This window comes from Squalius cephalus (genome assembly GCF_949319135.1).
Source record: "Squalius cephalus genome assembly, chromosome: 11".
NCBI lineage: Eukaryota > Metazoa > Chordata > Actinopteri > Cypriniformes > Leuciscidae > Squalius > Squalius cephalus.
Genome location: NC_137132.1, coordinates 19,331,476 through 19,347,797, shown reverse-complemented (window position 1 = coordinate 19,347,797; position 16,322 = coordinate 19,331,476). Strand labels below are relative to the sequence as shown.

Genomic DNA, 16,322 nt, shown 5'->3' with positions numbered 1-16,322 from the left:
TAGACAGGTCAATAAGTGATCCTAAAAATACGTTTTTAGGATAGGCATATACAAACTGCATAGAGGTGATGATGATTATTATTATTATTAATAATAAACTATTAATAATTTGATTTGATAGTAGTTTGTTTTGTTTATCATCATCTGAATAGGGATGGAGAACTGTATTAGCCTGCTCTCTTTCAGTGCAATTTGCTGTCTGAACCACAGCGCCACAGTGTGGCGAAGAGCTGTACTGCAACATGATGTAATGCATTGTGTGTTGTGGTTGGCTGTGACTGTTTCCTGTGCACTAGCATTATTTTAACATTCAGCATTTTCTTGTTTGTAATTTACCAAAACCAAGCAAGTTAAGGGACACTAGTAATGATGTCCTGAATTTAGCAATCTCAGGTATTTTAAATTCTTTTTACAGAAAGTTCAAACATGTAACATCTCTTAGTGGCCATGTTTTTTTTTGTATTGCTAATGAGCACACCCTTGATGCATATTAGAGAACAGAAGTTCCACCAGAGTCCATTTTTAGCTCCGTCTGGGATCAGTGGCTATTATATTTAAAATATTCTCATCATAGTACCTGCACCGACTGACTCTGATTAATATTATTCATTGAGGTTGACTCATCACTTCACAAGCTTCCTCTAGACTGCTGATTCATTCTGGGAACAGCATCGATGCTTAAAACACTCCCCCGATAATCCCAAAATAATCGTGGGAATGAAAGTGTTTGAAGCCTTTGGCGAATGACACGAAGCAAATTCAAATTATTTTTGAACCTGCTGTTGATAAAATTTCACCTGTCATTTTTAGAAGGAACGATACATATTAGGCAGGCCTAGATGGTGAACGGCACAATCAATTGTTATCTGACATTTAACAGTCTCTTGATGTACAGTGCTTGCTAATCACTGAAAACTAAAAATGAGTTTTCAGTAATTGAAATAAAGCTGAAATAATATATAAATGTTAGATTAAAAACTTAAATTAGACATGTTGCTATGGCCCACTAATTTAATTAAAAAAATAAAGCTAAGTAAATAAATACTAAAAACAGGATCTTGTAACTTTACAAGAAAATGAATTGCGTGATTATTCAGACTATATGGTATTGGTTTTTACAGAATACTATGGTTATCTCCTTACCATGGTACATGTACATGCATATTTTTCTGCAGTATGATCAAGCACAAGACCTTTGCTTTAAGAACCACAAACCTCAAAATTTAGTGACGCATTAATTCCCAACGCTTGAAAATTCAAGTTCATTTAGATGTCTTACCCTTTATTCGGAATGCCTTTAAGTTACAAATGTGAACAATATATTTCAGTCACATACAGACACAACAGCAGCACTCCACACAAACCACAGCATCAACCAAATAAAAAATAAATAAATAAAAAAACGGAAAGTTAAATATAAATAATGCTATTATATGTTATACTAAAACATTGAGTCATATCAAGCATTTCTGAACCCAGGCATTCACAAGTCACACAATCACAAGATCAGTCCTACGTGTTTATTAGCTCTGTCTCTAGACAGTGCCATCAGATCCGCTTCCTTTGAAAACTGATGGTTAATCCCTTGTGTTTTTACATTGAAGCTTTTCAGAAGTGGAGTATGGCCATGTTTCCTAATTTATTTTTCAGATTCACCTGATACGTCAAACCCTGAGGGCACGTCAATCAGGCCCAGAATAAATCTGACTAAGGAGACAGATCTATTTTAAGATTCTCCAATAAAACTTTCCCCTTCGTCTGCGCTCAGGGCATTATCTCTGTGAGTGATTCCTCCTTTCATGTTTTATTCCAGAACTGGCACCCCTTATAAAAGCACAATTAGATTTCTGATTAGCTACCGCAGGTGTTCCAGTCATGAGACAATGAGCTCTGATGGGTATGTTGAAGGAAGCACTGAACGAAGGCTGGGAAAGAAACGGTGTTATCGAGTGATTGAACAGACGGATGAATGCATGTCGTGACAATTACACTGATTAAAGTACCCAAGAGTTGATATGAAAGATCAACTTAGCACCATTTGAAGTAGAACAATGAACAATTAATGTCTTTTTTTTTTCTTCTGAAAAGTGCATTTAGGACACATGATGAATATTGCAATGAGCATTTAATTCAGATTCAAAGGAATCATTTAGTCATTATTGACGTTTACCTGAAAATGGCTTGTTTTTTTCCATTCACTCTTCTTATTAACTGTCAGTTGTGCCATTACAATAATTTCTCTAGTGTTCGGATTATCAATCTGGCTAATGATTAAAAATCATGCCGTTAATAGTGCACAAAGGGTGGGCGCCAACCTGCTGTCATCATAACGCAGGGTTTGACGTTCCCTTTAGGGCGCTTGCACACTACAAAAAGTATGGTGGAGGATTTTATGGGTGTGACTGCATGAGATTCATTTTGAGGGTGTGGAAAGAAGTGGATTAAGGCCTGTTCACACCAAGACCAATGTGTGAAAATTTGGTGTGATAAACATTTTAATTTGAAGGACCAAAAATAACATTTTCAAGCCACAAAGCCAAGCAAGATTCAAGTTTTTGGTCATGTGCCCAGAGATGCTGCTGTTACATAAAACTATGATTTAGTGAATCCTGAACCAGCTCTCTTTTCTCTCTACTCTTGCACTAAGAGGTGTTTGATAAACACTACACCAAATACCAAAATCTAAATGTCTCTTTGAAAACATACTGATACGGTTTGACTTCCTTTATTCTCTGTAACAAGCAGATGTCGGAAACGGAAAGTAGCGGGGTGTTTCTGCTTTTCCACCTACAGTGAATTTGTGCCGAACAGTGATGCTGGTGTGAACAGGTCTTTAGTTTGGAATACATCAAATTAGATTTCCGAAATCATAGCTGGACCCGCCTGTCTGAGATTCTCAAAGTTCAGCAGGTTAACGTACCGACATTAGAGTATATGCAGCAAAAGTATTTTTTTTATTCAAACATTTGCGTTTTTCTTCATACGTCCTTGTGAATGCAGCATTAACTCTTGTGTGTAAGTGCCCTCCCACATTCTATTAGGAGACGTCATGACCCCTCAATCCAAGTGCAGTGAACTGTGTGTATTAACAACCAAAACTTCTTTAAATCCATAATGTGAAATTGAAAAGTGACAATTTCCCCCAGAATTCACACCTACCGGTGAGTATGCAGGAACTCTGGGTGAGTGCTTGGACGATGGCTTTAAGAAACAACGGTAGGATACGCAGCGCGGACTGTCTCGGTCAAAATTGCACATTCACACGTTAGGAGACCAGACTGGTGCAGATCAGTCAGTGGATTGCCATGAGTTTAGTAGTTTGTGTTTGTAAACTTGCAGAGTGAAGACAGAGGGTTCTCTGTGATTCTGAATGACTCATTGGAGAGTTCCAGTTCTTTGGAAGAAGAGGGTGGGGCGTTTGGGAGTGGCCAATCGTAGTTCACGCTGGTTGCAGATCCCCAGGCATGCTCTGCCACCCCTCGCTTCCCAATGGCCCTGTCACTTTTCCATGAGTGACAGCTGTATGATACGCTGCAGTTCCTCTTCCTCTCGTCTTCGACGTAGCTCCGCCTCTTCCTGCTCGCGGGCGGACAGCGCCATGGCTATACGCAGCTGCTCATCGTAGCTGCGCGGCGGCTTATTGGTCGGTGTGCCGCGAGGGCTCTCCACGGGGCTGGGTTTGTGCTGTGGGGTTCTGGGTAATGCAGAAGAAAAGAAGTGACTGAGATTTCTGCTAACAGAAGATAAAATATATGTGAATTAATATATGCGTCATCTCTCCAGCGCTGTAGGAACGGAAATACGTTCATATATAATACTATATTAATCACATTTTATTCATTTTCACTTTAATCGCGACAGTTGTTATTAATTATATCTTGAATTTGGGGGGGATTTTTGTTCATAAGTTTTAAATGTTTTTAAAAGTATCTTCTGCTCACCAAGGCTGCATTTATTTGATAAAAAAAAAACTAATATTGTGAAATATCAGTACAACTTAAAATAACAGTTTTCTATTATTTTTAAATGTAATTTATTCCTGTGATGGAAAAGCTGAATATTCAGCAGTCCTCCAGTCTTTCAGAAATCATTCTAATATGCAATTATTTATTACTCATATCATTTATTATTATCATCAACGTTGAAAACAGTGGTGCTGCTTTAGCCTGGGAAAACCCAGACAACTTCCGGCAAATTCAGATTTGCTCGAGAAGTAGTCTGGCAAAGAGCTCATTCAAGCCCATTTCCATGGCCTAGAAATGGCGGCACCAATCAGAAACGTTGAGGCGGGCTTTACACAATGACGATCGCTCTGATTGGTTTTAGGTCTATCCAATTGCGCCCAGAGGCATTTGAGCGACGTCCGTTCAACTTTTAAATGCATTATTATATTCAAATTGCAAACACATGAGGACAGTCTCCATGAAAGACCCACTGGCAGATGAACGTGCTACTACATTTCTCTCCGAAACGGTAGGAAATTAAATTAGATTTAATAGAGGATTTTAACTGTGACACGATGATTGACAGGGCAGTTTACGTGACAGGATGCACGCGACAGATCCGTCCGATAAAGATGACGAAGTAGTATGTCCCAAAGCTTGCCTACTTTTTTGCTACACATTCAAAAGTAAATACATTTTCTTCACAAAAAGAGTACATACTTTTATGGCGTAGTGTAACTTAGGCGAATTGGGACGCAGCTTTACACGATGACGATCGCTCTTGACGAGGCATTTGAGCGACGTCCGTTGGTGACGCCCCTTTGGAAATGATTTGTTTATGGAGCTTTGCCAGACCATAACTCAGTTACTACTGGGAATGGTCTGGTTTTAACCAGGCTAGTGCTGCTTAATATTTTTGTGGAAATTGTAATTTTTTGTCAGAAAAAACAGCATTTACTTGAAATAAAAATGTTTTGTAACATTATAAATGTCTTTCACTTTTTAACTGATCCAAATAGTGTGAAGTGACTGTTTCGGATTCATGTCGGCATCTCAACCTGTTTTAAAACTCTGTGAGGAGCAAACGGAGGTGAGGAGAGAGAGATGAAAACCCCAGTGAATTTCTATGAGCTTCACTGAGGCTGTATTGACAGTCATGCCTGTGTCAATAGCTCCAGTAAATGTGATGAGAGTGTGATGCTGTCCCTGCCTGTCGTGTGTGATATGTGACTACAGGAGACAGTAGAAGCAGAATACTGACTGCAGACCTTTCATGTCGGCTGGGGTCACAGGACAGAGAGTGTGTTCCCGGCTTACTGTTGGTCAAAGCCTCCCAGATCGTCACCTGTGAGTGAAACAAATGGGGTATGTGTAAAAGAGGGGTGAAATGTTAAGGGTTATGTTAACTTCCAGGGTTGCTGCTCTCGTAAGACTTTAATTTAAAGAAGTCAATGACACAATTCTGATAACGACATTGTCCTTTTTTTTTTTTTTACTCTAGGAAATGCCACTTTTCATGTTTTTGTGAACTCATTTGCATTATAAGGGCTTTACATACTCAACAAAATCTGGCTCCACATAGCTGTATATTAAACATCAAATATTCTCAGAATGACTGTTTGACTTTCTTACTTCATGCTATGTGCATCTGTTAACATGCAAGTGTGTGATTGCATCTCAGACCTGGTCATATTCTGATCCAGCCTCAATCAGGCTCTGCTGGATGGCATAATGTAGCAGATCATCCTCTTCTTCTCTAATGTTTTCCCTCTGGTTTCCTCCTAAAACGCTGTAGCCCCGCGGAGCCTCAAAAACACAAGGTGGGATCTCTCCTCCACGACATGAGTCTGATTTATACACAAACACAAAAACATGAGGACCGGTGCAGAATATTGTAGTTAAATGCATTGACCAGCAGATCTGAGTTACATCGGTACTACAGACAGCGCTACAAGAAATGCAATCATTAAACATTTATCCAATTAATTAGTCTCTGGCCATTAAAAATGGCAAATGCTTTGTCTGAACACGGTATTATTTTGTAACACTATATTTCTCAATCTGATCATCATCTTAAAAGCTTCTAACAAGCACATTTCCTTGATGGTAAAAGGTTGATTCTTACTTGTGGAGCTAGAGCTGGACACGCTGGAAGAGTCGCTGCCTGGAGACGGCGTCTCTGTCCTGGGACTGTCCTTTTGTCCGTCCCCTTCAGTGTCCACCCGGGGCAAAACACCCTCTTCACAACCATTCAGGTTCCCAAAGGTGATCCGAGCATTTAGGATGTGGTAGATGGGAATTTCTGTTGTGAAGAGATGTCATTGTTGCATTAGCCTGAAAACTTAAATGTGTGTTTATTTGTATCCATACTTTGAAAATGTTCTTTCCATTTTTTTCCCCTTTCTCTTACCTATCTTGATTGGAAAGCCAGGAGGCAGACGTAAGGTGATGAAGTCCCTAAGCTTGGCGAACAGAGTGTTGGAGATGGCCATGAGGTCGATGATAGGAGCCACCTGCTCCTCCAGAGATAAAGGGTGAGATTCACACAACCACAGCTTGGCTTTGAACCTGGGAAAAAACATTCATGTAAGGGCCGTGACACAGCAAGCTGACGGTCGGATGTTGGCCATCGATGAGTCTCTGTCGGGCTACTTTTGTGCTGTGTTCCACACGTCAATTTAAGTCAGGCTAACGTCGCCGGCAGGGCCGTCGGTGAGACATATCGCTCTGATTGGCTGTTCAGTTTAGCCAACGAGTCTGTGCATGACAAATAAAAACAGGGCTGTTTTAATTTTACGTCATCTCGAGCCTTCCAATACGCAAATCTTTTCATTTCAAAATTGGCCGCCTGGAATGAAGAAAGTGATCAACATGATTGATATTCTAAAGGGTAAGCATGCGCTGCTTTGTTTACGGTTTGTATATCTGCAGTCCTAGAATCGGTTTCCCTTTGTGAATGAAGAATATAGACTATTCATACCTACATAGACAGGTAGTTCTTTGACGCGGCTTGGCGTGTCACGGCCTTAAGACACCTGTGTGACCTCATACAGACTTGGCAGTCCAGGAAAAGAGTGTAATCTTATGTGCCCTTGTAGTAGAGCAGTGTAATTTTAGTATTATTTATATACCATTATACCATATATATTTTGAAATCTATATATTTTTAAAACTGTAAAAATGTATATGATCAATAAGTTATGACAACATATGTTTTTACATTGCTTTAACTCATCAAAATAAGTTAAGCAATTTGAAACTTTTTTTATAAGTTCTACAAGATTCAACTCAATTTTTAAAAGTCAATTAAATTAAATTAATTTAAATTAAAAGTCAGTTTAATGTAATTTAAGTTGAAATGACTTAAACATCCAAGTTGACTGTACTTAAACATTTAAGGCAGCAACTTATTTTTTACAGTGTGTGTCGATTTAAAGAAATGTATATTCTATAATATAGATAATACCAAATATATATAATCTATATATCAGTTAGTGGAAAGCAAATCTGTATGAATTGTAATGAATGATTTGGCAAGTTATTTTAATTTATCTGCTGCATTTCAACAATTTCACACAAAATTGTGTGATGTACAGAACAGCTGATAGACAACAAGTGTATAATCACTCGACTTTCATCACTCTAAAAAATGATGTGTTGGATTTACTTAAAATATATATGCACCATTTTTGCATCATACTTTTTAAGTAATCCTAACTTGTAATAATTTTACTTAAAGTTAATAAGAAAACCTTTGTTATATGTACTTAAATATTTGAGTTCATGCAACATTCTTTACTTAAAAATATAAATACGTATAACAAAGGTTTTCTTGTTAATTTTAAGTAAAATTATTCCAAGTTGGGATTACTTAAAAAGTGTGATGCAAAAATGGTGCATATACATTTTAAGTAAATCCAACACAGTGCAGGCCATGTGAGATCAAAATAAATCTTAGTTGTGTTAACTTAACATTTAAGCTCATTTATAAATAAAAATAAGACAATTAAATGAATTAACATTTTTACTTAACATTTTTAACTTATTTTAGATCTTCAGCTATTGGTCTGCTTACTGCACTGCTTTCAATGTCTTAAAATAAATAAAACATGCAAATCACACACAATAAAGCATTTCACTTTATTTTTTTGCCACAGGCTGCAAAGCCTGAAACCACACATCATGAAATATACAACAACATATGGCAAATTGACAAATGGAAGTTCACTTACAACAGGTCACTTTTTCACCCTTTGCAACACTTAAAAAGATTTTCTGTTGAGCCACCTTTCATGATGATCCTCAATGTGAGCTGTTCCAGTTCCTCTTTGTTCCCATGAGTATCCTTAAAAACAAAACAAAAAAACAGCAAATCTGCATTTACTTGCAACATCACCTGCTATTGTTCAGATTGTCACGAAAAATACATTGCATTGAAAATACATTGTATTGAATCACAAAATTAGAAAGAAATGTATAGAATTTCTATAATGTAAGAATAATGCATACTTGCTGAATAAAAGTATTCATTTTGTTTCTTTAAAAAAAATAAAAAAAAAAAATAAAAAAATCGAACTGACCCTAAACTTTTAAATTGCATCTTAAAATATATTCAAATAGAAAACAGTTACTTTAAATTGTAAAAGAAATTCACAATATTACAGTTTTTGCTGTATTTTGGATCAAATAAATTAAGCCTTGCGAACAGATGGAACTTCTTTTATAAACATTAAAAAAATCTTACTGGTTGTGTGTGTGTGTGTGTGTGTGTGTGTGTGTGTGTGTGTGTGTATCTATATCTATATAATTATTATTTTGTCTGTTGATCAAAAATCTATCTAAAAATAAAAAAATAATAATTAAATGTTACAAATTAGTCCATTATTAAATGCCTATAAATATAAAAAATTAGTCTATTCAATAATATTGATTAATATATATATATATATATATATATATATATATATATATATATATATATATATATATAATAAATAACTATAAGTTAATTAATGAAGACTTTTGTCCAGAGGTTTGGAACGAATCTCATTGAAAACATTTTAACAGTAACTACTGGAATAGCCTAACAATGTAATAGATCTACAATCTTTATTTGCATTTACTTATTTTGATAATAATTTCGAAGGTTTAATAGACAGTCGTCGTTGTCATTTAGGAATAATATTGTGCTTGAATCAAGATCGCCATTTTTTAATGATAAATAGTGCACACATATGGAGCTGTAGCCAATGTGTTTTCGAATTTAATATTTATACAGTACGTTAACGTTACCAAAAGTAACCCGCGCAAGGCCACAGGCCGCCCCCATTTCCCGCGATCCATAGAGAATATGGGAATATGTAAACATGCAAAGAACAACTTATATGCATATATAATAAATGACAACTACATTTACTTAAAAAATACTGAAGTATAAGCTACGTGACAACTCGTTAATGTAAAGTACGAATTTCTCCGTGCGGGAGAGCAAGCCTCCCAATAACGCCGTCTGAATAGTCATCTTAATGCATACGTGCCAATGCGATGCATGGTCATATCCCACGAAATAAACAATAAATACTCTGACTACTATAAACACTTATCCCTACATTCGATGGAAGCTCACTCGCTTAATAATTCAAATAAAATATAGCCTATAGCCTATGTTTTTGAATACTCGCACACAGTCACTCATTTCATAGGCTACATCAACTAATATGTCTACAAACGTTTTCATAAGTATTCGTAAGTAACACGTTTCTTGTTGAAAATTCATAGCAATTCTGAAATTCAGTTTAAAAGTTAATTTCTTGACCAAAAATGCAATAATCTAGTGTAGCCTACCTTAAGTGAAAAAAGTTAAGCTTACCTCTTTTCAGTGTCTTCATCACGTTGCGTTTCAGAAAATCTTCACCCACTAACACAATAAACAATAAACAAGTGTTTAGCCTATTAATGTTAAAACGTCAAAATCTAATATTTTACTAAGTTTATAGAAAGTTAAGCTTACCTTTTCACCATCCTCATGTGCTTCACAAAATGGCTCCAATTTTTTGGCTGGAAAGGCATCACGGGAAATTGTATATCACGTGGCTCGTATAGTTACTTAAAATGTTATGCTAGATTTACTTAATTTTGACGCAATTGTTATAGTAGTTGATTTGACTTGTGTTTTTTCATTTTATTTATGCATACATTTAAGTTCACCTGGTAACTTATATTTTTGTGTTACACACACTATATATGTTAAGTAGAGGTTGAAAAGTTATGAATACTACGTTTTTTGTGTTTAATCTAATTACTTTTATAAGTAATGGTTGTTCAGCCAACGAAGCGTTTTTTAGAGTGATGGTTTGCTTTATGTTACAAACATTTAGTTTTGATACCATGTTTAAATAAGTGATGGAAATTAAACATTTGTATAATTTTGAATTCAGATGTAGTTATGAAACAATGTAGAGATGGGAAACAATTGGAGAGGAGAGAGTGGAATGGGACTGGAAAAGTACCACATTTTCTGCAGATAATCTATGTATTTAAAATGTTTCAAAATGAAAATGAAAGCAGTGTTGGGTTGAAACACTACCTTTGTGTTTTGGTGGTGAGGTGACAGGGCTGGCCAATGTCTCTCTGACTCATGTTGGGATTAAAGTACTCCTCAGCCGTCAAGGCCAATGGGTTCGTTGAGGGGCAGGATATCTGAGTCACCATTGTGTGCTGTAAAACACACACACACACACACACTTCATTTGAGGCTGCAAAAGAGACATAATACTAGAAAAGCACTTTAGATGTCTTGATGATAAATGAGCAGATTCTTGACAGGCTCCTTTCACTCACTCCGTTGTTAGGCCCCATGTGCTGTTCAGCGATACCCAGGAAGGATTGCAGAGGTGTCTTGCCGCCTGAGACAAAAACGCAACACACAGCAGGTCATATTACAGAAGATGTGCACAATCCCAAGGATCTGTATTACATCACAGTAACAGTAGACGAGACAAAGACACTGTTTGTTTGGAAAAAAATCTGAGTGGGCATTGAAATAATGAATCATCATATTCACTACGGCATGCCTACCAATGCACACGCTCATTGTGTTTTGCTGAGAGAGAAAAAAACAGCAAAAAACATTTCTTAATCAGTATTTTTGTCCTTAAATGTTATCCTTATGCTCACCAAGGCTGCATTTATTTGATCAAAAATAAAGTAAAAATAGTATTATTGTGAAATATTATTACAATTTAATGGTTCTCTATTTTAATATATTTTAAAAAGTAATTTATTCCCGTTGTCACTGCTGAAAAATCCAGCTGTGGAAACCATGATATATTTTTTAGGATTCTTTGATGAACAGAAATTTCAAAAGAATAGCATTCTTTTTTTAAACTGTCACTTTTGATCAAATTAATGTATCCTTGCTGAATAAAAGTGTCAACTTGTTTTAAAAAAAATCATACCCTAAACTTTCAAACAGTTATTGTATTGATTTAATAAAATAATTTCAAATGTGTGATTTCTGAAAATATAGATAAATGTCAATGTGGGCATGTGAAGATTGTGATTTGAGAAACAAATTGGTCAAACGTACCTTTGGGTTTTGTTTTGTGCTGGTCAGTGAGATGGTCAGTGCGTGTTCGTGTGATTAGCTCAACATTAGAGGCACAGTAAACCTGAAGCAAAGACATATGAGAATATTAGTTGATCATTTGTTTGTTAATCTGCCACATTATATCCCTGACAAAATTAAAACACTCGCTTTTATCATACAAGAGAATGCTGTTCATGGACTTGACGTTTCAAAATATGGAGAACTTTGAAGCAGGTTTAGAGTTTCATGAGCATTTAAGTTGTGAAAATAAAGAGTTCATAATGCATCTAATACTCGATCTACACGACACCATGCATTAGTGACTGTGGTGTAGACACTAGACAGTTTAGCAGATTGAAATGAGAGCAGTTTACGTCATGTCGCATCTCTGCACTCTATTCCAGTGTATTGGGTGTAACCGAATGTTGTTTCATAGCAATTGGTTCCTTTCCAATCGGGTCAATGGATGAAAGCGAGCTAAAGTTTGCAACTGTGAAACACTAAGTGAATCAAGGCATAAGTGCATGAATATTAATTGGGTCATAGAGACGTTGCTTGGTAACCTTCCAGGAGTCCAGTCAAGTAGCTTAATTACTATTCATGAGCCAAGCCTTCACCCATAGTTGGGTATGTCAATTTGCCAGCTAATTAGTGCACAATTTAACAGCCTTCCAATTAGCCAAGGATAACTGTCAAGATAAAAAAAGATATTAAACTTGAAAAAGGCTTATCAGCTTAAGTGTTTAATTACCATTATCATACATCAGTACAACTTGTGTTTCTGAATACTGTGGTGATTCTTAACTGAATTTTTCCGTATTCCTAATTTTTCAGTATGTCTGTTTATGTTTTGGGTGGGTTTGACACGTTTAGTTCAGTTTCCTGTGTTTCAGTTTGTTTCTATGGTTTTTCATTGATTAATTAAGTTATTTGTTGATTGGTTAATTGGCTCTATTTAAGCCCTGGCTGTGTCCGAAATTGCATACTCTCTTGAGTAGGTACTTATTTTGAATAAGTAATTACTTCACAACCAAAAAATAAATAAATAAAATAAAATACTGGTACTATACTCATATACAGTATGAGTGTGTGTATATCCTGTATATCCAGCTGTATATAAAGAGCTGAGTGATAATTTAGTTATTGTTTTTTTGCAACAAAATAAAAAGTTCGGCAGTTGAGATTTACTATTTATAGTATATTGCTTTACACGAGTATACTGTAAGTATGCAGGTAAAGTAGGCTCTACTTTACATCCAACTTTTGATATATAAAATCTTTCATTTTTCAGCAATATAATGAAATTCATCTGTTTTGCATTTTCTTTTATATTATCAGCAAAACAATTTGAGTGAGATTTACAATGATATAGGCCATACCTTTGATTCATACCCGTTCACCACCTCTGTTTTCTCACTCCGCCAGCCAAGAATGCCTGTTTTATTCCTGCAGAGACATCCGGGCACGTTACCAGGTGGCCGACGTGCCGTGCAGACAGAGGTGAGTCCAATATCACACATTTTATGATGAAGCTTATCCCAAAAGTGCTGGCTCACACTCTCAGCTTTACAGTAAAGCCAAAATAATAGGTTACGATGCCCTTCCTGTCTAAAATTTTAATTGCCGACAATGACTTGGCAATTGTTATGTTATGTGCTCACCTCTCAAAGGAGATGTTCCTGGTGTCAAGCTGCGTGGCCACCACGGGAGCGGATAGACGGGCCGCCACCTGCTCATCGCTGGGCTGCAGCGCCCCCAGAAGGTTCAAAGCGGTTGTGCACGATCTGGGGGAGGGGGAGGCGGGAGAGGAAGTATGGCACGGCAGCGTCTCGCAAAACACCAGCTGTCTGTCATGATCCACTTCCATTACCATGGCGCTGGAGTCTGAATGACAGGTGGAGAGAGAGCGCAAAAGGAAGGAAGCCAATTAGAGACTGTGGCGAAGTGAGAATGAGGTTGTTTCCATGCCAATGATGGCTTGTTTGAAAGAAAGCTAAGCGAGAAGTGGCATTGACAACAAAAGCGCAGATCAAACCCAAAATCTGATTTGAAGGTAACAGGCAGTTCAGCAACAAAATCAGTGCAGGAAAAAAAGCCATCGCACTCACCTTGACCCCTGAATATAAAGCTGCGATTGCCTCTTTGCCAGGTCATTTGCTCAAATCCCATGAGTGTTGTGTCCACCCGCAGGCACTGGCCACTCTTCCATACCCGATATGTGTCACTCGGACAGATACGAGACACGAGCGGAACTGGAAATAGAGGGAGAGTTCAACAATAGCAGGACATGAGGATGTGGAAAGAGGAAGAGCCTGTCCAAACACACTATTTACAGATGATTACAGCACGTATGACCTACCCCAGCTTGTAAACTCCCATTTCATCTCCACGTAAAAATCCTGCGCCTGAAATACAAGAGGGAGAGAGAAGGTTAGTGCGTACAGTGGGAGGCCGAAAGTGAGAGACAGATCGCTCTGCAGGGAAAGACATGAATAATAAAACTCCCGGAGAGATGAGGAGCGGGGAGAACCAGAGAGCTCGCACATCCATCATAAGCAAAAGGGAGAAAGCTACAGGGGCGCTCAAGGTTGAAAGAAAAACTGGTAAAGACAAGGAAAAGAGAGGCCTTGCAAGCAAACCCAGTGGTTCCCTATTAACCTGTTTGTTTGTATATCTGTATGCAAGAATCTACTGGAATGAGGGCTCAGGTGTGCAGGCAGCAGGTGCTTGTTACGAAGCTGTTTGTTAAGCTCATGCCTGGTTGTTTTGTCATTAACAGGTTCAGGGTTTATTTACCTGTCGGAGTCTCTCCAGCAGTCGCGGGATCCCTGCCAGTCTCTTAGTGGTGCGCTGATAGTCACGGTAACGCAGCACCAGCCGCACCAGCTCCGGGTTACGCGTGCTAATGGCCTCCTGCAACACTGACAGACAGAAGGGAAAGTTTCAAGAGACACCCAAATTAGGGATGCATGATATATTAAAAACACTAATAAATGTATAAACACTAATGCTTTTTATATCATTTTTATTCTGTACATGATATGCCTAAATTTACCAGTACCATTTAAAAAAAAATATATATACATTTTTGGGAGTTTTATTATGAATTGATTTAAACACAATGACTTTCTTTTTATTCTTATTATTACTCTGTGTTGTAGCGCTTTGGTTTTGAGAAAAGTGCAATATAAATAAAATGTATTATTATTATAATTAAAACAATATAACTTCAAAATATTCCAGAAATCAGTTATCGGCCTTTACTACCTTTCAAAAGTTTGAGGTTGGTAAGACTTTTTAAAAAAAAAAGCTCCTATGCTCACCAAGGCTGCAATTATTTGATCTAAAATTGTGTAATATTATTGCCAATTAAAATATTCTATGTTTTCTATTTTAAAATGTAATTTAGTCCTGTAATCAAAGCTGAATGTTCAGCATCATTACTCCAGTCTTCAGTGTCACATGATCCTTCAGAAATCATTCTGATATGCTGATTTCATATTATTATCAACGTTGAAAACTGTTGTGCTGCTTAATATTTTTGTTTAAACTGGGATAATTTTTTTTTTCAGAATTATTTGATGAATAGAAATAGAATTTGAAATTTGAAATAGAAATATTTTGTAACATTTAAATGTCTTTTAAAATCAATTTAAAGCATAATTTAAAAAAATTAAAGAATTAATTTCTTTCAACAAAAAAAAAAAATCTTACCGACCCCAACGGAACGGTAGTGTAAATAATTATCAGCTTATCATATTGGCCAGAAATTGGCTGGAGTTTCTTGCTGTATTACCTGTCCAGCAATTTCTGTTTTCTTTGCTGACATCAGCTCCATGCTGGACTAACAGACGGGCGCAGTCCAAATGACCCAGTGTCACGGCCAGGTGCAAAGGAGTCCGACCCCGTGGGTCCAACACTTCTAAATCAATCTTTAAGACATAGAGAGAGAGATTTGTTTTAATGACCACTTCATGCAGTAAAATATTTGACAAACACAATTTTATGTTTCTGCCCCAGAACAGAGATCTGACAGAGCAGTGGCCTAGTGGTTGACGCATGTTCTCCAGAGATGCAGAGCTTTTGTGCTAAAATACAGGTTTGAATAAGACATTGTGTCCCAACCCATTCCCCCCTATTATTTTCTACTGTTCTATTAAGCCATATATAGAGGCCTAAACAGTTTAGAGCAATTTTGCTTTCTATTTTTAATTTCCCTTGTTCATCACTGTACCTCATCAAAGTTGTTACTCCAGTAGTAACGGCAGAAGGTCTGGACTCCATAGCAGCTTTCATTGGCCAAGGACCGCCCAGAGTCCATCTGACTGACTTGTAAAGCAACCAATCACAGTTTGTTTTGTTCAGAGTCATGTTTAGGGGCGTGAAAATGTAACGTCAATGTCCCTACAATAACAGACCGGCGTGTAATACTTTTGAAAACCCAGCGTTTTTAGTTGATCCTGATAAGCGCACATTGTCACAGTTTGTAAACACGACGGCTTTCTTCTTCCAAGAGTTTTTTTTTCCAGGCGGACCGTTAAAAACGTGACACACATCTCCCGAAAATCCTGTAGGATTCATACAATCAGATGACGACTTCAAAACTTCTTAAGTGTTTCCAATTTTGTGTGCCATATGCATCAGACATTCAGCCAAATGTCTGTCTCAAACCCCTTGATCTAAACCACTCCACCTAACCGTCAGTCACGTATATCTGCCATGTTGTAGTTTTTTTTTTATTCGTGTTTGTAGCTCTTAACCAAATCTTACAAAGCGCGATGGGTTGTGGG

General features: G+C 37.1%; 2 protein-coding genes across 3 annotated transcripts in view; both read right to left on the bottom strand.

Annotated features, from left to right (window-relative positions):
- Nucleotides 1-16,322, bottom strand: part of clip3 (CAP-GLY domain containing linker protein 3) — a 769,717-nt gene that overhangs the window by 353,988 nt on the left and 399,407 nt on the right. The window lies entirely within an intron of this gene.
- Nucleotides 59-16,322, bottom strand: part of ankrd13b (ankyrin repeat domain 13B) — a 29,153-nt gene continuing 12,889 nt past the window's right edge. The window contains exons 2-15 of one of the 2 annotated variants that reach the window (XM_079886016.1): nt 15,329-15,464; nt 14,329-14,453; nt 13,892-13,937; nt 13,641-13,784; nt 13,194-13,416; nt 12,912-12,978; nt 11,533-11,614; nt 10,785-10,849; nt 10,531-10,661; nt 6,355-6,512; nt 6,070-6,246; nt 5,628-5,791; nt 5,213-5,289; nt 59-3,694 (exon numbers count right to left, since the gene is read on the bottom strand). In XM_079886016.1, coding sequence (XP_079742142.1) covers nt 3,499-3,694; nt 5,213-5,289; nt 5,628-5,791; nt 6,070-6,246; nt 6,355-6,512; nt 10,531-10,661; nt 10,785-10,849; nt 11,533-11,614; nt 12,912-12,978; nt 13,194-13,416; nt 13,641-13,784; nt 13,892-13,937; nt 14,329-14,453; nt 15,329-15,464 — 1,791 coding nt within the window. In that variant the 3' untranslated portion in view covers nt 59-3,498. Of the gene's footprint in view, nt 3,695-5,205; nt 5,290-5,627; nt 5,792-6,069; nt 6,247-6,354; nt 6,513-10,530; nt 10,662-10,784; nt 10,850-11,532; nt 11,615-12,911; nt 12,979-13,193; nt 13,417-13,640; nt 13,785-13,891; nt 13,938-14,328; nt 14,454-15,328; nt 15,465-16,322 lie in introns of both variants that reach the window. The other variant, XM_079886017.1, reaches the window with a different exon arrangement.